Source organism: Ruditapes philippinarum, unplaced genomic scaffold (assembly GCF_026571515.1).
Source record: "Ruditapes philippinarum isolate M1 unplaced genomic scaffold, ASM2657151v2 ctg7965_1_1_1_1, whole genome shotgun sequence".
Lineage (NCBI taxonomy): Eukaryota > Metazoa > Mollusca > Bivalvia > Venerida > Veneridae > Ruditapes > Ruditapes philippinarum.
In genome coordinates, this window is record NW_026851946.1 from 11,764 (window position 1) to 34,711 (window position 22,948).

Here is a 22,948-nt window from a genome sequence, read left to right on the forward strand (position 1 = left end):
GGTCAATTTTGACCCCGGTGCTTTAATTTGAACAAACTTTGTAGACACTGATTAGAAGATGTTTCATGCTTAATATCTAAACTCTAGCTAAATGGGTTTTTTTCAAAGAAGATTTTTAAGTTTTTGCCATACATATAAGGAAAATCAATGACCCCCGGGGCGGGGCCAATTTTGACCCCAGGGCTCATGTTCAAGCTAAATATCTTAGCTCTAGCTCTATAGGTTCTTTAAAAGAAAATTTTTTAAGTTTTCACTATATGCATATATGGAAAATAAATGACCCCCTGGGGCGGGGCAAATTTTGACCCCAGGGCTTTTATTTGAACAAACTTGGTAGACACTCACTAGAAGATGTTTCATGCCAAATATCTTAGCTCTAGCTCTTTGGGTTCTTTAAAAGAAGATTTTTTAAGTTTTTACTATATGCATATAGGGAAAAACTATGACCCCCTGGGGCGGGTCCAGTTTTGACCCCAGGGCTTTTATTTGAACAAACTTGGTAGACACTCACTAGAAGATGGTTCATGCCAAATATCTTAGCTCTAGCTCTTTGGGTTCTTTAAAAGAAGATTTTTTAAGTTTTTACTATATGCATATAGGGAAAAGCTATGACCCCCTGGGGCGGGGCCAATTTTGACCCCAGGGCTTTTATTTGAACCAACTTGGTAGACACTTACTAGAAGATGTTTCATGCCAAATATCTTAGCTCTAGCCCTTTGGGTTCTTTAAAAGAAGATTTTTTAAAGTTTTTACTATATGCATATAGGGAAAAGCTATGACCCCCTGGGGCGGGCCAATTTTGACTCCAGGGCTTTTATTTGAACAAACTTGGTAGACACTCACTAGAAGATGGTTCATGCCAAATATCTTAGCTCTAGCTCTTTGGGTTCTTTAAAAGAAATTTTTTTAAGTTTTTACTATATGCATATAGGGAAAATCAATGACCCCCTGGGGCGGGGCCAATTTTGACCCCAGGGCTTTTATTTGAACAAACTTGGTAGACACTCACTAGAAGATGTTTCATGCCAAATATCTAAGCTCTAGCTCTTAGGGTTGTTTAAAAGAAGATATTTAAAGATTTTTCTTTCGGTTGCCATGGCAACCAGAGTTCTGCATGGAATTAAATTCTTTGAACAATTTTTAAAGGTGACCACCAAAGGAACATTCCTGTGAAGTTTGGATGAAATTGGCTCAGTGGTTTATGAGGAGATGTCATTTAAAGCAAAAGTTTACGGACGGACGGACGGACTACGGACGGACGGACGCCGGACGAAAAGCGATCACAAAAGCTCACCCTGTCACTTTGTGACAGGTGAGCTAAAAATGTAACGTTAACAGTCATTGAAAATGATCTCTTTATCTTCTTTATATGAAACTCCAATGCACACTTGCAGCGTCTCGAGTTTAGAGGTTACAAAATCTTTCTGTTTTGTGTCCGTTTTATGGCATTTTCTTCGTACAAAATGCATGTTCACGCCACGTCAGGACCCACGCAAGAAAAAATATGTTCACACTGTGTAGAAATCATAAAATGGTGAATACAGAAGAAAGTCAGAAGGATATAATTGAATTTCGATCTCTTATTTAAAAAATGAATTTCACAAGTTTTTTGAAAAAAGTTGAAACTTTACCTTACATTTGAGTGTTCAAGTACACATCTGGATCAACAGAAATTAAAATATTTTCTACCGATGATCAATTTCATGATCCATATATTATGTATTACAAATCTTTATTATAATTCTAATATCACCATCAATCTGATTTATTATATACTTATAAATGAAATATTGAGAAATATTGATGAAATAAAATGCATATTTTCATTTTCCGTATTTTCACTGTAAAAATTTATTTTTCACTGCTGTGAAACATATTTTCCGTATTTTCTCTGGTGTCTCGCCAGACCACTTTCTTTTAAATTCTGCCAGTACACACAATTTAATGGAAAGTCTTTCAAATTTTATCGCAAAAAAAGAGAAAAATGTATATAATAAACAGAAAATTCAAGTTTTTTCTATGAATACATGATTTATTTTCATCTTGTGGCATGAAAATTATCATATTTCATTCGTGGCTACCGCCACTCATGAAATATTTATTTTCATACCACTCGATGAAAATAAATCATGTATTTATAGAAAAAACTTGAATATCCTCTATATCTTCATTCACATTCTGATATCTTCATTGTCATTCTGATATCTTCATTTACATTCTGATATCTTCATTGTCATTCTGATATCTTTATTGTCATTCTTATATGTCTTTATAATCATTAAATATCACCATTATTATTCTGATGTGAATGAATTTTTATGTAGATACAAATGTATGATGAAACGGAGTAAGATGTATGGTTGTCATTCCAATATCTTTATTGTCATTCTGATATCTTCATTATTATTCTGCTATCTTCATTATTATACCGATATGTACATTATCTTTATTATACATAATTATCATTATCATTCTGAAATCATTATCATCATACATTTGTATCTACACAAAATTCATTAGCAGATCCTTCACAAAACTATAACTTTAGAAATTAGTACCTGTTATTTCACTGCCTCCGTGGTCGAGGGGTTAGAGTCGATGACTTCTAATCCAGTTATTTCTCTGGCGTGGGTTCGGTCCCCGGGAGATGCTTTGGTAGTTTAGCACGGAGGAAGGTAGTCTAGTACTGGTGTAACTATCCAGGAACGATGGTTTGGAAACTACCTGCCTAAATGACTGAAATACTGTTGGGGAAAAAGCGTAAAATAAAACAAACAAACATAACCTGCTATTACCCGTTTGATTCCGTGGAGCATTTTGTTTTAATGACCACGAACAGTTTACAACTTAAAATAAAGAATAGGAAAATAATTACAGCTGCAATTATATGATATCATTTGCCAAATTGCCATACCATACAGGGTTAAATGACCCGTGGTCGGTTTCAGAAAACTTAAAGATATTATCTTTGGGCAAAATACTTTTAATTCTACCTATGGTTTTCATATTCTTATACTTCACAACAGCATGTGTCAAGTGCTGTGTGGCAGCTATAAAAAGTTGCTCCGTACTTCACTTCAGTGTTGTTATATTTTTCTGGTCCTTCGGGATCATTGATACCAGCACTATTAAGTGTTTTGAATCGATTACCGCTTAAGCCGGTGCTAGGGGGCGTGAGGAATGTTCACTTTTTCAGTATCCCTCATTTACAGACTCAATCAAACCGAGTCTGCAATTCTTATGTAATTTTGTTGTGATTAATGCTTCCAAGGGATCACTTTCTTTCCGTGTTTTTTAACAAGAGAATGTTCAAATTGTGTTTCGGGGGCTACATTTCTTATAACAGGTTAAGTCGATGTAGGCATTTCCTTAAAAATAACACCATTTTTAATAGATCACAAAGACGACTTTCCAGCTCTATTGATTGAGGAAGACCTCAGGTGTCCCTTTGTCCTTTAATACAGGTATAGTAATTAGAGCAAAGATGTAACCATGGATGGTAATGAACGTAACCTTGTAAAATGTTATACCCATTTATGTAATCAATTTATAAGAAAACAGAAAACTTGTTTTAGAGCCGTCGCATTTTCAAAATTCTAATTTATATGGATGTCTATCTGATTTATGATCAAATGGAATTCATCACAAAGTCAATGTCTCATTCCTAGTACAGTACATTATTGATGTACTGGCAGCTTAGTCTTTGCTGTATATGAAAATAGTCGGAAATAATTTTTGACACGTTTTATACCCTCAATTTGTTCTGTAAGAGAGGGAAAAACAAATGACACACAAATCAATTTTGTACAATCTTTTATTAAGAAAAGTCACACATTTATGCTGTCAAAACCAATCAAACAAACATGTTATTTTTTTAAATTACTACATTAATAACAAAAACAGTATACTAACAATTCTGTCTATGAAGCTTCCATGACAAGATCATATACTGAATATTGTTTTCAATAAACATTTCAAGTTTTAAACAGTCATGTTTAATATATATGTATATGTATAATTGACATATTCCAGCATGATCTTATCTTAACTTCATATAGAATTGTTTCAGCATAAACCTTGCCAAAATATATGTGTTATCAAGTGCTTGTAATTTAAGGTTTACAAATGTACTAGATGGATTTAATCATACAATATTCACTAAACAGACATAGTTAATATATAATGTATAATTGACATAAAATATTACAGCATGAACTTATCTTAACTTCATATAGAATTGTTTAAGCATAAACATGGCCAAAATATATTGTGTTATCATGTGCATGTAATTTAAGGTTTACAAATGAACTAGATGGATTTAATCATACAATATTCAATAAACAGACATAGTTAATATATAATGTATAATTGACATAAAATATTACAGCATGAACTTATCTTAACTTCATATAGAATTGTTCAAGCATAAACATGGACAATATAGATTTGTTATGAGTACATGTAAATTGTATTTTTACAAATATACTAGAATTATAAAATCTATATTCCAAGTCACAAACAAACATGTCTGATGCATATGTTCACAATACATAACAAATCTAAGCATGAAAAAAAGATAAACATTCATATATCTAGTTAACAATAACATCTTCATGTAATTATATGTTTACTTATTTACTAGATGAATTTACTCTACATATACATTTAAAGTTTAAAGGCACACTTCGCCTCAGAAATGAATACATTTTTATTTTTGTAAAAGGGCCAATATGTGTTTTATAATGTTGTAATGATATATTTAGAAAATGTGATATTCTTATCACCTGCCAAAACCTTGAGTTAAGTATTAGAGATGCAAAATGTAAAAAATAATAATGTTATTTGACATCCATATATAATACTTATTCATCATAATTGTACTGGTTGCTAAAATGCAAAAGAAACAAAAGTTGGCTTAGATATATGGCCAATGAAAAACGTTTTGGACACCAAAAATATAAAATTTTGAAAAATAACTTTCTGCATTTTCTAAGCTTAATGGGCCTTTAAATCAAACATGAATAAATGCAAAAGAAACAAATGATGGCTGTGCTATATGGACAATGAAATACTCTTTGGACACAAAAAAAAAATAAGCTTTTTAAAAAATAAAGTGATTGCATTTTTTAAGGCTTAATGGGTCTTTAAATCAAACAGGTATAACTGTTTAAGATGTACGTAGGATTACATGCCCCAAAATCTTTCATTATATAAAATAATGTTATCTTATTTTCATAAAAGCTTTGCAATAGCATGTCACTTAAACAACAAACATGTATATTATATGTGATAATATGCTTACATACATACATCATTCATTCATTCATTCAGAATTTCATGAAATAAAGTCACAGACAAGTGTACCATATGTTTATATATAACATATCTTAATCCTGGTACATGTATATACTAACATCAGCAAGCATAAAAAACTAACTAATCTTTAATAAAATGTAGTTATATCTTTACTGTCTGAAAACATTTAATTTTCAGTCTTAACATCATATGAATCCACAGATACTGGGCTGAACTACAATCATCACAAATGAAGTGTATTTGTTTATATGTATGGGTTACCCATTCACATTTATACTGATTGAATTAAAATTTACATTTTCTCAGTGCACAATATTTCAAAAGCTAGGCAATCCTTTAATGGTAAATTTTATTTCAAAGTAATGGTACTTAAATGTGCCGAAAATCAAGAAATAACAAGACAAATGTAACATTTTACTGCAATATTGAAACAAGCTGAGTAATTATAGACTTACAGATATTTCTGCCATAATACATTTCCTTAGTGTAGTCAAAAACTGGTATATATCCAAGAGAGGCTGCTAAGAACTGGCAAATTACCCTCGGGACAGCCGAGAAAGGGAATATATACCTGAGGGGCAGCCACAAACTGGTATAATATTCCTAATATGTACATCTTAATTTACAGATAGGCATGTTTATACTCATTTACCTTAAGTTTATCTATATAATTTACAAAAAAAATAAGCATTTAAGTTCACTTAAAGAAGCTCCACTGAGGTCCAAAACCCTAAATAAAAAATTAAAGTAGAAATTCCAAAACAGATTAATTTGGAAACTTAATACGGAAAAATATAACAAGAGCACCGCTGAGGCGGAGCATTATATGCTCAAAAGTGTTGATTGTTTTTTAGTAAGGTTGAAGCATTTGTAAGACATGAGAATTAAATAAAGTATTACCTCCTTCAAATAGCAATTCATGCCTCTGAAGTTTGAATATTGTGGACCAAATGGAACTTAAGTTATGTTCTTGAAACGTTATACAGTTTTAAAGTAATAGTGACCGTGACCTTTGACCTTGTAACCCCAAAATCGATAGGGGTCTTCTACCCAATATGGACAATCATCGTATGAAGTTTGAACACTTTGGGCCAAATGGAACTTATGTTCCAGAAACTGTTTTCAGTTTTAAGGTCATTGTGACCTTGACCTTTGACCATGTGACCCCAAAATCAATAAGGGTCTTTTACTCAATATGGACAATCGTCCTATGCAGTTTAAATATTTTGGGCTAAATGGAGCTTAAGTTATGGTCCAGAAACTGTTTTCAGTTTTAAGGTCATTGTGACCTTGACCTTTGACCTTGTGACCCCAAAATCAATAAGGGTCTTCTACCCAATATGGACAATATCCTATGAAGTTTGAATATTGTGGGCCAAATGGAACTTAAGTTATGCTCTGGAAACCATATTGCTAACGGACGGACAAACGGACGGACACCCTCTTTCGGGCATATAAGAATAATACTATTTCTCAAGAAAAAAAAACTAAAATTGAAAATTGATATTAATTGTGTGTAATTTTAAGGGGAGTTAAGCTATAAACATTTATATCATTTTGAACCACAAGAGCTCTCGACAGCACAGTGTGCTCAGCTATCCACAGTGATGGCGACTGCAGAACTGTCTAACTTCAAAAAGGGCAATAACTCTGTCAAAATTTATGTTATATTCATGGTCCTCGGACAGAGACTGCCTATAACTCTCATATGTGCGTGAGGTTCTAATCCACCCGAAGTTGTAATGGAGATACAGCTTGATCTAAAGAATGATCTAATTTTTTTGCACACAAGTTAATAGTTATATTGAAATAGTAGGAAACCTCAAGAATATTCTCATCCTATCAATCTAAAAAAATCAAGAAAATTTAATTCCGAACATGTCAAAAATCCTAAGTGAAGCCCCTTTAGATATACACATGACTGATACTGACTAATAATATTAACTTGTACAAAGTAATTGTTTTTGCATAATTATAATTTTTCCCCTTTTTCAATCCTTACCATATAAAACAATCAAAGAAGGAATTTCTAAAATATAACTTGTAAGTAGTCCTCATCTCCATGAAAAAAATTAGCATACCATTTACTTGTCCTCACATCTAACAGGTATTCAAATAAAAAATTACAATTCCTCTATATCATATAATCCTATATATCATATAATTGGTAATAATATATACTGATCCTCTGTCCTATAAATCATATAACTGGTATTTATATATACCATTCCCTTGTCCTTAGTATAATGTATAATACAACTGGTATTTATAAATACCATTCCCTTGTCCAATATATCAAATAACTGGTTATTATTATACCATTCCCTTGTCCTATATATCATATAACTGGTATATATAAATACCATTCCCTTGTCCTATATACATATAACTGGTATCTATATATACCATTCCCTTGTCCTATATATCATATAACTGGTATATATAACTATATATATACCATTCCCTTGTCATATATATAACATATAACTGGTATTTATATATACCATTCGCTTGCCATATATAACATATAACTGGTATCTATATATACCATTTGCTTGTCTTATATAACATATAACTGGTATCTATATATACCATTCCCTTGTCATATATATATCATATAACTGGTATTTATATATACCATTCTCTTGTCATATATAACATATAACTGGTACCATTTCCTTGTATCATATATCATATAACTATTTAAGCATGTATATATCATTCTCTTTGTGCTTTTTTATTTTCATGTATGATAGTATCCATTTATATATTACAATTTTGTTCAATGATAATAAAAACAACTTCAACCCCTAACTCTTGTCAAATTCCTGATTATTATAATGTGTGATTCTATTTTTTACCATAAAAAGTAAATGTGCTTAGAAATGGGCTTATTAATTATAAATAAAGTATATTTTACTTTTTCAACCTATTAACTGACATCATCCTCCTTTTTGACTTTGTACATTCAATATTTGTTTTATGATATATAATTCATTTAATTTACTTATTCATTAATTTATTTACTTGTTTACTTACAAACCTATTTATACATTTATAATTAGAACATTACTGTTTTCAAATCATTTTTTCCCCGCAAACTATTCCTGATCTTTAGAAAAGAACCTTTATCTTTATTAAATCAATATATTTACTTTATTTCACTGCATTTCTTTCATTTATTTATTTATAAACAAAAATTGAATATTACTGTCTTCAATTTCAATATTATAAATACATTTTGTTACATTGATAAAACATCAATATTTATTTTCTAAATTGTATTTAAATTGTTATAATAATGCATTAAATTCATCCTCTTGCTTCACAACAATATGTTAATTACTTGTCATAAGAATCACTTTTATTAAGAAAATAACAACAAAAAAATTATTGTAAATTTTCACATAAAATAATTCAGTTCAAACACTATGTTATCTGCATGTATTTTATCTCACTATGTTAAAAATTCAAACCATTATTTTTGTTGAAAAGGTAGAAAAACAAAAATTAGTGTTCAAACACTATGTAACTAAACTACTTGTATACTTTATCACTTTTTTGTTGAAAAGTCAAAGCAATTACCATTATACTGTTTAACATGAAATAGCTGATCCTTATCTTTTACATACTGTATAGCATAATTTCCCTTCCCTCCTTTAAGTTCTAGTGATGTCAATGTAAACATATCATCACCATTTCCTATTATATAACAGCTACTTACCCTCACCTCTACAGTATGAGGAATACCAGGAAGACTATCAACAAACTTCTTCCATGTTGTCAAACTCATTATGACTTCAAAAAGCCGAATGTTCTTTAAACTCTTCATCTCTAAAGGTGACTGTATTATATTGTCAGTTAACCTACATCTATCTAACTCAAGCTTACTGAGATTGTGTAACAATGGTAATACTGTGACTAGTCTCTTTGTTATGTTGGTATGATAAAATTGAGATTTATTGTCATATTCTTCATTCAATTTAAGTTCTTTTAATTTGCTAGATTTTCTAATAATATCAAATATTTTCTCATAATTACTATCTATCAAATCATGAAATTTAAATATTTCAAGGTTTGTAGTATCAGCATCTATCACACTAACAGTATCATTCAAATCAAGGTACTGAAGTTGTTTATGTTTTGATAAATTTACATCATGCTGCTTCTTACACTTACATATAACATCATCAAGATGTATTTGTTCAAGATGACTGGTTCCCTCAAGAAAATTACAAAATGTAGTAGTATCATCATGACTCATTGCTATATGTTTCATATGTATTGCTACAAGATTGATCATACTAGGTAGGTAACTAACAACTGTTTTATACACTGGGTAATACTTGCCAGTGTAAGAGAAATCAACAAGAGACAGAGACTTTAATGTTGAAGTATTTACATTAATTGTCTCAGGAACACAATTGTTTATCTCATCAATCATCTGTTCATTACTCTGTGTTCTATCACTTTGTGTACTTGATAACCTTTGTACATATACATACTCTATTTCAATTTTTTCAAGGTGATGAAACATTGGTAAATATTTTGTAAATTTAACATTAAATGTGTTGATGTCACCTACCTTAATAGACAGAACAGAGTCAGGAACAATTTGTTGCTGATCAATACTTGAACAAACAATATCACAATACTGACCCCGTCTATCAATGACCAAATCTCCTATATAAAATACCGTATTACTTCCTACACTACATGCTGCATTGAATTCTTCCATTGACTCAAACATAAGCTCTTGAATATCAGTAATACAACGATGATCCCTACTAATACTATAATTATAATTGTCACTAATTATTGTTCTGCTGTATTCCTGAACACTTATTGTTCTCCTGTATTCCTGAACACGAGAGTCTTCTGACACAGTATCATATATGTATTTTGAAACATGAGTTGCTAATCTAGGTTCAAGACCAGATAGCATAATAATTACATTTGACTGCTCTAATATGTCATTGACTGTTAGACATTTCTGAAAAATCTCATCAATAAACTTTTTGGCTAATTCAACATTTCCTGTACTATCTGACAACCCAATTTTTGCATTGAAATTGATGCCAATATACACTGCAGCCAGAAATTCTTGCATTGATTTGTGAATAAAGGAGAACAATGAGCTTGGTGGTTCTGATACAGATAAACTTGGACATTCATCTTCTGTAATTATTCCAAGTTTCAAGCAATTTTCTCTTACTTCATCTGATATTTCTAGTTCATCAAACATACAAATGTCAAATGTCAAAGACTTATCCTTCGAACAATTAAATAGTGTCTCATAAGCCAACTGTGATACTTCATAAATAAAATGGCGATTTAATCTTAATTTGGTTTTATCGGCTAAATATTTAGGAAGATCTACTTTCTGGGTCCCCTTCATGAGTCGAGTACTTGTTCCTGTAGTTTTCATGTCATTCCAGGTGAAGAATAATTCTAACATACCGGTGTGGATGGCACATCTTGAGGTTTTATCGAGTTTACCATCAAACCATAGACATATCAGTTGTTGTAGCATAATTGGTACCTGTTTTAAACTTCCCAGAGACTTCTGATTCAGCTTTTTCCTACAATCTCTGGGATGTTTATTAGCATGTCTATTTACATTTAATTGTGAGACTGTCCTATTTACCATTTCCCTTTCACATCTAAAATCAAACCCTTTCAGATTCAGCGACTCTTCAATATCAACATTAGTTGGTCTTAATGTATGAAATTTCCATGGCCGCGAAGTAGTTAATATTGTATACTCCTTAAAGATGCTATGCTGTGGGACATTTTCAGAGGACCATTCATCTAAGCCATCAAGCAAAATCATTACTCTAGAGGATTCCTCTTCAAGAAGTGTGTTTAACATTTTCATTTGATAACGTTTTAGAAGCATTTCATCAATAGTGTCAATGTTTTGATTATACTGTCTTAGAGGGATGTAAAATACAAAGTCAAATTTTTTCATCTCTTTTACACCATTGAATTCAAGTTCATAATTTTTGCTATCATATTCATAGTCATCACTGTAAAATTCAAAGTCAAATTCAGAGTCTGTGGAGTCAGTATAAGGGTCGTCACTATCGGATTCGGAGTGTATTAAGTCACCATCAGAGTCGTCACTATGGGATTCAGAGTTATTAAAGATATCAGAGTCATAAATGTCAGATTCGGAAGGCATGGAGTCACCATCAGAGTCATCATTGTGGGATTCATCGTTGTTATCTTGAATGTCATCACTGTCACTTCCATTTTTCTTAATGCCACCCACATGTTTTTCATTTCCTCGTTTCTCATTAACACCTCCATGTGTCTTACTGCCCTCTTCGTTTTCAATGTCTCCACTATGTGTCCCCTTTACCTCTTCATTTACAATGTTGATTCTCTTTTTATCATGTTCTTCATTATCACCTCCATGTTCCTCACTGCCATCTTCAATTTCATTGACACCAACATGTGTTTCATTTCCTTCATTATCTACTCCATGTTCTGCAGTGCCATCTTCAAATTCATTGCCAACTCCAGGTGTCTCATCATCACCTCCAAATTTTTCACTGTCACCTCCATGTTTTTCACTGTCACCTTCAGGTTTACCACTGCCATCATCATTTTCATTGCCAGCTCCATGTTCCTCACTGTGTGACAAACACCAACAGTTGACCAGATATTTACAAAAACTAGTTTTTCCTGACCCTGCATCTCCTATAACATATACAGATTTTTGGGGGACTCCGTTCATTGTGAAGATTTCAGACATTGTTTCAACATCCACCTCCTTTGTCTCCCCCTTTTTTCCTTTTATTTCCCTCGTTATTTTAGGCCTAATATAAATCTCATTAAAGCTACATTTTTCACTTTTTGGTTGTAAAGGTTTTGTAGGAACTTGCAGCAGGGTTTTTTGATACTGTTCAATCAACTTTTTCCGCCATTCTGAAATTTAAATGATAATATGATATCAAATTGTTAAGAACAAATCAATGAGTAAATGATACAGAAAATAAGTAAAGGCCTGGACAGATTATCACAGAAATATATAAAAGAAGTAGAATACATCACAGGGGGCCTCATTGAAATGTAAAGACAAATCAGTAAATCAGCAAATATTGAACAGACTGACGCTAGTTAATGACAACAATCACAAGATTAAGACTTTTCATATTCTATATACCATACCTGATTTAGCCTTTCACATTCTATGTAACATACCAGATCTTGCCTTTTCATATTCTATATACCATACATGATTTAGCCTTTTCATATTCTATATAACATAACGGATATAACCTTTTCATATTCTATGTAACATACCAGATCTCGCCTTTTCATATTCTATATACCATACATGATTTAGCCTTTTCATAGATTATATTACATGCCTGATTAAGCCTTTTCTTATTCTATACAAAATATCTGATTTAGCCTTTTCATATTTAAATAACATACCTGACTTACCCTTTGCATATTCTATATACCATACATGATTAAGCCTTTTCATAGATTATATTACATGCCTGATTTAGCCTTTTCTTATCCTATACAAAATATCTGATTTAGCCTTTTCATATTTAAATCACATACCTGATTTAGCCTTTACATATTCTATATAACATACCGGATATAACCTTTCCATATTCTATATAACATACCTGCTTTAGCCTTTTCATATTCTATATAACATACATGGTTTGGTCTTTTCATATTCTATATAACATACCTAATTTAGCCTTTTCATATTTAAATCACATACCTGATTTAGCCTTTACATATTCTATATGACATACTTAATATAACATTTTCATATTCTATAGAACATACCGGATTTGGCCTTTCCATATCCTATATAACATACCCGATTTAGCCTTTTCATATTTAAATCACATACCTGATTTAGCCTATTCATATTTAAATCACAAACCTGATTTAGCCTATACATATTCTATATACTGTATTCCTAGAAATGTTCGCGGATACAGTATTTCGCGTTTTTCACAACGTCGGCATTTTCGCGGAGACAAACTTTCACGGATTTGAAGTAACCGCAAATTCCGCAAATATTAAGTCGCTACGACCTAAACTAGTTTTTGGAGTCAACGTTTTTGATGCAAGTCCTTGCCTGTTGGGTACTTTTAATTATTTTATTTTTTTGACAATAGCTATTTATCTTTTGACTAGTCGAACACAGCCAGATGTTCCGTGAACACTTTTATCTTATTTCCTTACCTTTTTCAATATGTGAATAAATAAGATACAGTCAGACCCGTTAGCTTTTATTCTCATTGGAATCATAACTGACTTTATCTTCAAAATGTTGATGCGTATTTTTTTGCTCAGTATCAGAGTTTACATTATATCGCTTTCATTATAGTAATGTAACAGCTGCTTATCAATGTAACAATTGATCGCTATTTTTCTTTTAACAAAGGATTACACCTACTCCAAGCAAATAAAATCCAAGCCATTCAATGTACGCTTTTGTATACGCCGTTACTACCGAATAACGTCAATAAGCATGATAATTACTAATAATTGACAATTTATTTTCTTCAGGGTCCAAACAGGTATCTATAACATACATACATAACTCTTGACACAGTTCTATAGTACGTACCTCTGTTTATCTGTTATTGTGAAAGCAGATTATAATAAATATTCTGCACCTTTATGTTTTTATTTGGTTGAAGCTAAAAATGTTCGCGGATTTGTTATAAGTGACATATTCGCGGCTATAAAGATTTGCGGAATTATGCCTACTGCGAAAAGCGCTAACTTAAAACGCGCAGAATCTTTTCTAGGAATACAGTTACATACCTGATCTTGCCTTTTCATATTCTGATCTCGCCTTTTATATACATACCTGATTTAGCCATTTCATATCCTATATAACTTACATATTCTATATAACAAACAAGATTTAGCCTTTTCACATTCTATATAACATACCTGATTAAGCCTTTTCATATTCTATATAGATTTGTAGCATACCTGATTTAGCCTTTTCAAATTCTGACTGTTTTTGTTGAGGAGAGCCTTCTACTTTGAGTCTTTTTATCTCCTACAACATAAAATATAATACAAATAATTGTGTTTTATTCATTAAATTTTCAAAAATGTTTATTGTATAAAGTAATATGTGTATTTTCAGTCGTTTTGTATAACATACAGCGTCCAAATATACAGTAGAATTTCAACGAGACAAACTTCTATAAGTTGATTTTCTGGATGTGTTGAAGTCAAATGAAAGTCCTGATTTTTTCCCCATTATATTCTTTATAGACTAGAACTCCACAAGTCAACAGTACAGCTGTCCGTTAGGCATTTTCTGCTTGAATATAGGCTATTCATTATCACTGTTCTTGTATATGTACTTTTAGTGGCATTTGAACTGATTGTAAAAAGGTTACATGTACATCAGGATAAACAAGAACCAGTTGAACCGGGCGATGCTCCCCGAGAAGGTTCTGGACACAGGAAAGTATAAAGAAAATGAACTAGGGCAAAAACTCCAAAATTAGGCAAGGCGGAGTTATGTTTGTTTGCACTGCACTTCTATTCAATGACATCTATCTATCTATAAAGTTTCCTGATGATATCAGAATTATGTCCCGGGTAAAATTCAAAGTGTAAAAATGAACAAAGGCCAATTACTCCAAAATTAGACCAGGCTTTGATTAGGTTCTTTAAGCATTGCAGTTCTATTCAATGATATCTAGCTACCTACAAAGTTTCATGTTGATATCTCTAATAGTTTTAAAGTTATGTCCCGGACAAAAGTCAAAAATTAACAAGAGGGCCATGATAGCCCTAGATCGCTCACCTGACTTATCAAACTCATCCAAACAATTACCTAGACAAGCATTCTGACCAAGTCTCACGACAGGTGAGTCAAAAATGTGACCACTACAGTGTTAACAAGGATTATCCATATTTGAGCAGTGCGACCTAGTTTTTTACCTAGGTGACCCATATTCAAACTTGACCTAGAAATCATCAAAACAAACTTTCAGACCAATTTCCAGGATACTTGGATCAAAACAGTAGCAACTAGAGTGTTAACAAGATTTTTCTATTTTTAGCTCCGGTGACCTAGTTCCACGTGCGATTTCGAACTCATCCAAGCAATTACCTAAACAAGCAATCTTACCAAGTTTGATGATAATTGAGTCGAAAATGTGACCACTAGAATGTTAACAAGGTTTTTCGATATTTGGGCGGTGTGACCTAGTTTTTCATATTAGATGACCCAAGTTCGAACTGGACTTTGAAATCATCAAAACAAACTTTCAGACCAATTAACAGAATATTTGGATCACAACAGTAGCCACTAGAGTGTTAACAAGATTTTTCTATTTTCTGCTCCGGTGACCTACTTTTTCATCCGAGATGACCCATGTTTAATTTCTTCCCAGCAATGACCTACACAAGTTTCCTGACCAAGTTTGATGACAATTGAGTCAAAATTGTGACCACTGGAGTGTTAACAAGGGTTTTCTATTTTTAGCTCCTGTGACCTAGTTTTTCATCCGATATGACCCATGTTTGAACTCATCCAAGCTTTCACCTAGACAAGCATCTTGAACAAGTTTATTGATGATTGATGCAAAAATGTGACCGCTAGAGTGTTAACATCGTTTTTCTTTTTTAAGCTCCTGTGACCTAGATTTTCATTCGATATGACCCATGTTCGAACTCATCCGAGCTTTCACCTAGACAAGCATCTTGACCAAGTTTGATGATGATTGATGCAAAAATGTGACCGCTAGAGTGTTAACAAGGTTTTCTATTTTTAGCTGCATTGACCTACTTTTTCATCCGAGATGACCCATGTTCGAACTCATCCGAGTGATCAAATAGACAAGCATCTTGACCAAGTTTGATGATGATTGATGCAAAAATGTGACCGCTAGAGTGTTAACAAGGTTTTTCTATTTTTAGCTCAGGTGACCTACTTTTTCATCCGAGATGACCCATGTTCGAACTCATCCGAGCTATCAGCTAGAGAAGCATCCTGACCAAGTTTGATTATGATTGGGTCAAAAATGTGACCACTAGAGTGTTCACAAGGTTTTTCTATTTTTAGCTCCTGTGACCTAGTTTTTCATCAGAGATGACCCATGTTCGAACTCATCCAAGCAATTGACTAAACAAGCTTGCTGACAAAGTTTGATGTTGATTGGTTCAAAAATGTGACCGCTAGTGTTCACAAGCAATTGTTGACATACGACGGACGATGGACATTCACCGATCCTAAAAGCTCACCCTGAGCAAGCTCAGGTGAGCTAAAAAAGACACACAAGTAACTAGAAATGTGTCCATAGGACACTGATGCCCCCACACGCCACTGTTCTGTCAATCTTATGACTCTAGGTCAAATATTTTTTGGACTACATGTGCCACAAGTTGAAAACTAAAAATTAACAAAGGGCCATAATTCTGTTAAATTTGGTCGCAGCAAAAATCCTTCCTTTACTACGACCTACACATTAAGGTTGTTCATCCCTTGAAGTTTAAGCAAAATCTGCCATCCGGTTTAAGAGGAGTTGTGTTCACAAAATTTCTATATAGTATATAATAAAAAAATCAACAAAGTGCCATAATTCTGTTAAATTTGGTTGCAACAAAAATTCCTTCCTTTACTACCATCTACACATTAAGGTTGTTTATCCCTGGACGTTTAAGCAAAATCTGCCATTCGGTTTAAGAGGAGTTGCATTCACAAAATTTCAAAATAGTATATAGTGAAAAAATCAAAGGGCCATAATTCTGTAAAATTTGGTCGCAGCAAAAATTCCTTCCTTTACAACCATCTACACCTTAAGGTTGTTCATCCCTGTAAGTTTAAGCAAAATCTGCCATCCGGTTTAAGAGGAGTTGCGTTCACAAAACTTCTACATAGTATAGAGTGAAAAATCAACAAAGGGCCATAATTCTGTTAAATTTGGTCGCAGCAAAAATTCCTTCCTTTACTACCATCTACACATTAAGGTTGTTCATCCCTGTAAGTTTAAGCAAAATCTGCCATCCGGTTTAAGAGGAGTTGTGTTCACAAAATTTCTATATAGTATATAATAAAAAAATCAACAAAGTGCCATAATTCTGTTAAATTTGGTTGCAGCAAAAATTCCTTCCTTTACTACCATCTACACATTAAGGTTGTTCATCCCTGGAAGTTTAAGCAAAATTTGCCATCCGGTTTAAGAGGAGTTGCATTCACAAAATTTCTACATAGTATAAAGTGAAAAAATCAAAGGCCCATTAATTCTGTTAAATTTGGTCGCAGCAAAAATTCCTCCCTTTTCTGCCATCTACACCTTAAGGTTGTTCATCCCTGTAAGTTTAAGCAAAATCTGCCATCCGGTTTAAGAGGAGTTGCGTTCACAAAACTTCTACATAGTATAGAGTGAAAAAATCAACAAAGGGCCATAATTCTGTTAAATTTGGTCGCAGCAAAAATTCCTTCCTTTACTACCATCTACACATTAAGGTTGTTCATCCCTGGAAGTTTAAGCAAAATCTGCCATCCGGTTTAAGAGGAGTTGCATTCACAAACTTTCTACATAGTATATAGTGAAAAAATCAACAAAGGACCATAATTCTGTAACATTTGGTCGCAGCGAAAATTCCTTCCTTTACTACCATCTACACCTTAAGGTTGTTCATCCCTGTAAGTTTAAGAAAAATCTGCCATCCGGTTTAAGAGAAGCTGCGTTCACAAAATTTCTACATAGTATCTAGTGAAAAAATCAACAAAGGGCCATAATTCTGTTAAATTTGGTCGCAGCAAAAATTCCTTCCTTTACTACCATCTTAACATTAAGGTTGTTCATCCCTGTAAGTTTAAGCAAAATCTGCCATACGGTTTAAGAGGAGTTGCATTCACAAGATTTCGGGACATACGGACGGACTGACGGACGGACGGACTGACTGACAGACGGACTGACGGACGGACGGACAAGTACAACGCTTTATGCTCCCACATTGTGGGGGCATAAAAATGTAATGAATAGGATCAAAAAGAATTTACTGTTACCCATTGTTCTCCAAGTTACACAAGTACCTCTGGGTTTGTACGGACAGATGGACAGAAGTTCTCACAGGACTGCAATTATGTGGCTACCCTATTGTTCTCTCTATTGTTCTATTTAGCCACACAACAGAAAATAGCCACATTAAAAGCATTATGGAATGAATGACATCAAAGAGAAAGAACAGTTACCTATTGTCCCTTTAGCCACATAATAACTGTCCTGTGAGTGCGGACAGATGGACATCCAGACAGACGCCAGTGGGTATAACATAATATGCCCGAAATTCTTTCGGGCATATAAAAAGGGGAGAAAAATCAGCCTAAATGCAAGATAGAATTATGGACCTTGGTCAGTGACATACAATTATGACCCTTCATGCATATGTGAAGTTTACATCAAAATCTCGTATAGTTATTGAGATATGTAAAACTTACATGTAAACATTAACCAAGAGACTAAGTAAGAAGGGGGAGATAAACCAGCCTAAATACATGACACAGATACATGTAAGTGCTGTTCAGTGATCATTATTTATGACTACAAATATACATATGAAGTTTCAAGTTTGTATCTTTAATAGTTTCAGAGATATGCAAAACTTGCATTTTAAACTTAACCAAGAAAAGGAGATTTTTTTAGTCCAAAAGGGACCATAATTCAGCCAAATTCATGGCAGAGTAATTGATCTTGAGATGTGACCTTTAATTATGACCCTAAGTACATGCACGGATTTATATTACAAGGATCGGACACTTTCGTTTAGCTTAAAAAACCCGTCGCGCGCATGCGCGGAATCGGATAAAGGTGGAAAGAATGAGATGGCGGAACGCTCGGAGTGCGAAATATGACAGATTTTCACTAGAGTATGTGGTGTTATTGCAGCTTTGTGAAAAATTAAACACATAAGAATGTATTGATAAAGTATTATTTTATGTCGCTAAAGTATTAACATATGAAAATATGCCGATAGAACGCTGCAACGCTTAGTTAAAAAGTACCTATTTAAAAAAATTCGTCTTTTGTTTAGGCATACTCTCTACATTTTGACGCCCTTTTACTTAAAGCATAAATTATTACCGCGATTCAGATTTTTTAAGATAATTATTTTTTACATGGTTTAATGGTGGCATTGCAAAAAAATGTTTCTTGATTGCTAAAATACTTTTATAGAAATCTGGGATATACGATAACTTATCGTATGTCCCAGTAGAAATTCATGTTTGAAATGTGTTTTTATTTCTGTGAATTATTTTCTAATGATTTGTACATTTTTTATTTGAATTACCTGTTTATTAGTATAAATATAGTAAATATTGATAATTCTACTTTTTAGTGTATTTAATATATTTTCAGATCATTTTACATAAGCGTTCATATATAGATGAATTCATTAGATTGGCAAGGAAGAAACTTTTTTTGGCATACAGAACAGCTGTTTTATAATATTATTTTTATTTTGAAACAGATTTTTTTAATAGTTATCCTTCACAATTTACGTCAAATGATTTATTTGTCATATGTTTATTTTCATTATTTTTCAAAGAAAGGACTATACAAATTGAGTTGTTTATTTTTAATTTCATATATAAATGTTAATAAAGAAAATAGATTTACATTGTATTTATATATATCCTCTTCAGAATCATTTTCTTATCACACATGCCATGGACTGTAGTTAAAGACCGCGCACATACAAAATATACATTCAAATTCTATTTGTTTTTGAAGATTGAGTGTTGCAATTCTCACATGTAACCTGGTAATGAAAGTTTGAAAATAAAATTTGTCAATTATCACTTGTAACCTGGTAATTACCCCCTTCAAAAGTAATTAAACTTGAACTTGAAAGAAATTTAAGCGATGTGTAAAAATAATCAAATGTTCATTTTTTTCGCAAAATCCTGAGTCAAAGTGTAAAGATTTTTATTGTTTTTCTAGCGTAACATAAAAAAGTATCAGAAATATCTTTCTACAGGCATTGAAATAAAAAGAATAATTAAATTATACGGATTAAAATATACGAGTGACATTAAAAAGGCCGGAATCGAGACGGCCACACTAGGGTACTTTACTGTTACTTCACTGCACCGACATTTGAAAACATATTCACAAAAAATAATAATGATATAAATGATGAATGAAATTTGGATATTCTAAGAATATGGCAATATTCACTAATATTGACAATCTCGGCAATATTTTGAACTAAAAAAAATGAATAAATTTTCTTCACGTGTTGAGCGAATTGTAACGGCAGCAATACATTACCCGTAAAACAATTGTGCGTTAATAAATTTGACAACATAACCAAATAAATCTTAAATATTTCATCTTTAATCATCTGTGAATAACTTACATCTGCTTCTTTTTTATTTTGAAATTGAAATTATTATGGTACCGTGCTAATAAATTTCAAATAGTGGAACCTGTCTAATCCGAACTCGTCCGGACCAGAAGAAAAGTTCGGATTAGAAAGGTTTCCAGATTAGAAAGATTTCCGAATTAGAGGGTTTGTTTACATGTTTTTTTCATGTTATTTGCAAAATAGTTCAAGAAGAGAAAACGGGAACGCATTTGAAATTGCAATTTAGATATTCTATTTTTGCAGTCTCTTATCGTTCATTTTAATACATGTGAATACAAAAATAAAGAAATAAAAATAAATAATTAAGGAAAAATATTATGTCCTCAAGGGTAAGTTAACCAACGATGTTAAACAGGAGGCCGAGACATGATTAGATATTCGTACCAGCATTTGTCAATTGTTGTTTACTCTTATCCGATTCAGCGACTATCCGAATCCACTGACAGTTTCCATTAACTTTCATTACTTAATCACGTATCATTGAATCCAATACAAAGGATTAAAAGATATTTCTATTGCATTATATCAAAATATTTATAGAAGCCGACGAAAAACGATCAATTTAGCAATTATAGAAGATATCAAGGCAAGCTAAGTGTAATTTTCAGACCTTCGCAGATCATATGTTTCACCCATTAATCAAGCGAAAAAACACTTATCAGTTTGGTGTATGTTAACACCTGCAAGATGTGCGATTATTTGTTATTTTGAATGAAGGTGTGACATTTGGCAAAATCTGTTCGGATCAGAGAGGTAAATTTTAGAGTAAAATAAGAACAAAAAATGAAAAAATCGTCCGGAATTCGGAGTAGACAGGTTCCGGATCCGAAAGGTTTTTTACTATTGAAAATAGAAGGAATAAAATCGGGACCGAACACTTCGTTCGGATAAGAAAGGATTCCGGATTAGAAGGGTTCGGATTAGCAAGGCTCCACCGCGGATTTCGTCAAGTTAATTTGTTAATCGTCGTTGCGGACAGATAAACTGTACCTTTAAAAAATAAATTAGATATTTGAATTAAACAAGTATTTTTCTTCAAAATAAAAATTAAATTTCCAAAATCGGATAATAAATAGAAAAGCTATATGGTATTTTGTAAAGTAGGTATCCGTTGCGAACGGGCATTTACGCTTAGCGCCGGTATATTATCGATCGATGTACCTTTATCGGGTGCACGACAAGATATTTAAGCATTTATATATAGGGTTAACTGGGAGTGTCCGATCCCTGTAATATAAATCCGTGGTACATGTGTAAAGTTTCAAGTAAATATCTTTGATAGTTCTTAAGACCTTTAACCAATATTTGTTCGTATTAAAGGGGCATAATTCTTCTAATATTGCAGGCAGAGTTATGCAACTTTGCAAACTGATGTACATTGTTACTATAAAAAAGTATTGTAAATTTCAATTTAATATCTCAAGCAATAACTTTACAAAAAATTTTTAACCAACGCTGACGTGGACGCCTACACCGGGGCGACTATAATAGCTTTCCATATTCTTTGAATAGTTGAGCTAAAAATCTATTTCCTAAACATAACAGTTTATACTTTCAGATGGCTCACTTTGTATCAACTGTTCAAAGATCATTAATTTATAGAATCAAAATAGAATTGGGCCAGAATTTCATATTTTGTTCAATGACTCAATTTACAAATCAAAAACCTATGTGAAATACAGTAACTCAACTGGCTTTTCACACCAAGCAACACAATGTGACTTTTTACTTATAAATCAAAGGATTTAGACTTATATGTAAATATAACAACGAAATACTGTTTGGACTAAATTTAGATATATCCTGGTTGTACTATCTACCGGCCCGCCACCATATAATACAGAAGTTTTTTATTATAAAATAGTTTAATATTTACTGCAGAAGCTACCATTTTAAGATAAACATGACCAAAAATAATTTTTAACTATGAATCAAAAAGAACCTCATATGAGTGGCAGCCATCTTTGTTGTTAAGTACTTGATACCGAGAATGACTTTTAAACAATCAATAAAAAGTTAAAAACATACTTTAATGGTCCATTACTGCTAATGATACTAAAATTCTATTCAAATTTCAATATTTATCAATTATCACACAGTAAAAGGGTAAACATTTGATAAACATTTGCACACACATTCAAAATATGATATGTTGGGTCCAAATCGTTACTGGTTTTTATGCGTAAAAAACAAATATATGTGATTAGCGTTATTAAAACTTTCAATTTTCTTCAAAATG

General features: G+C 32.3%; 2 protein-coding genes across 2 annotated transcripts in view; both read right to left on the bottom strand.

Annotated features, from left to right (window-relative positions):
• Window positions 1-5,481: 5,481 nt before the first annotated feature.
• On the bottom strand, window positions 5,482-14,441 carry LOC132743735 (uncharacterized). Its single transcript, XM_060732300.1, has 2 exons — window positions 14,302-14,441; window positions 5,482-12,249 (listed from the first exon to the last, which is right to left on the bottom strand). The coding sequence occupies exon 2, from the start codon at window positions 12,074-12,076 to the stop codon at window positions 8,870-8,872; it is 3,207 nt and encodes a 1,068-aa protein (XP_060588283.1). The 5' UTR covers window positions 12,077-12,249; window positions 14,302-14,441; the 3' UTR covers window positions 5,482-8,869.
• LOC132743745 (uncharacterized protein CXorf38 homolog) overlaps window positions 14,264-22,948 on the bottom strand; it is a 35,937-nt gene continuing 27,252 nt past the window's right edge. The window contains exon 5 of the mRNA XM_060732310.1: window positions 14,264-14,371. Within this exon, the coding sequence (XP_060588293.1) occupies window positions 14,264-14,371 (108 nt within the window). The remainder of the gene's footprint in view (window positions 14,372-22,948) is intronic.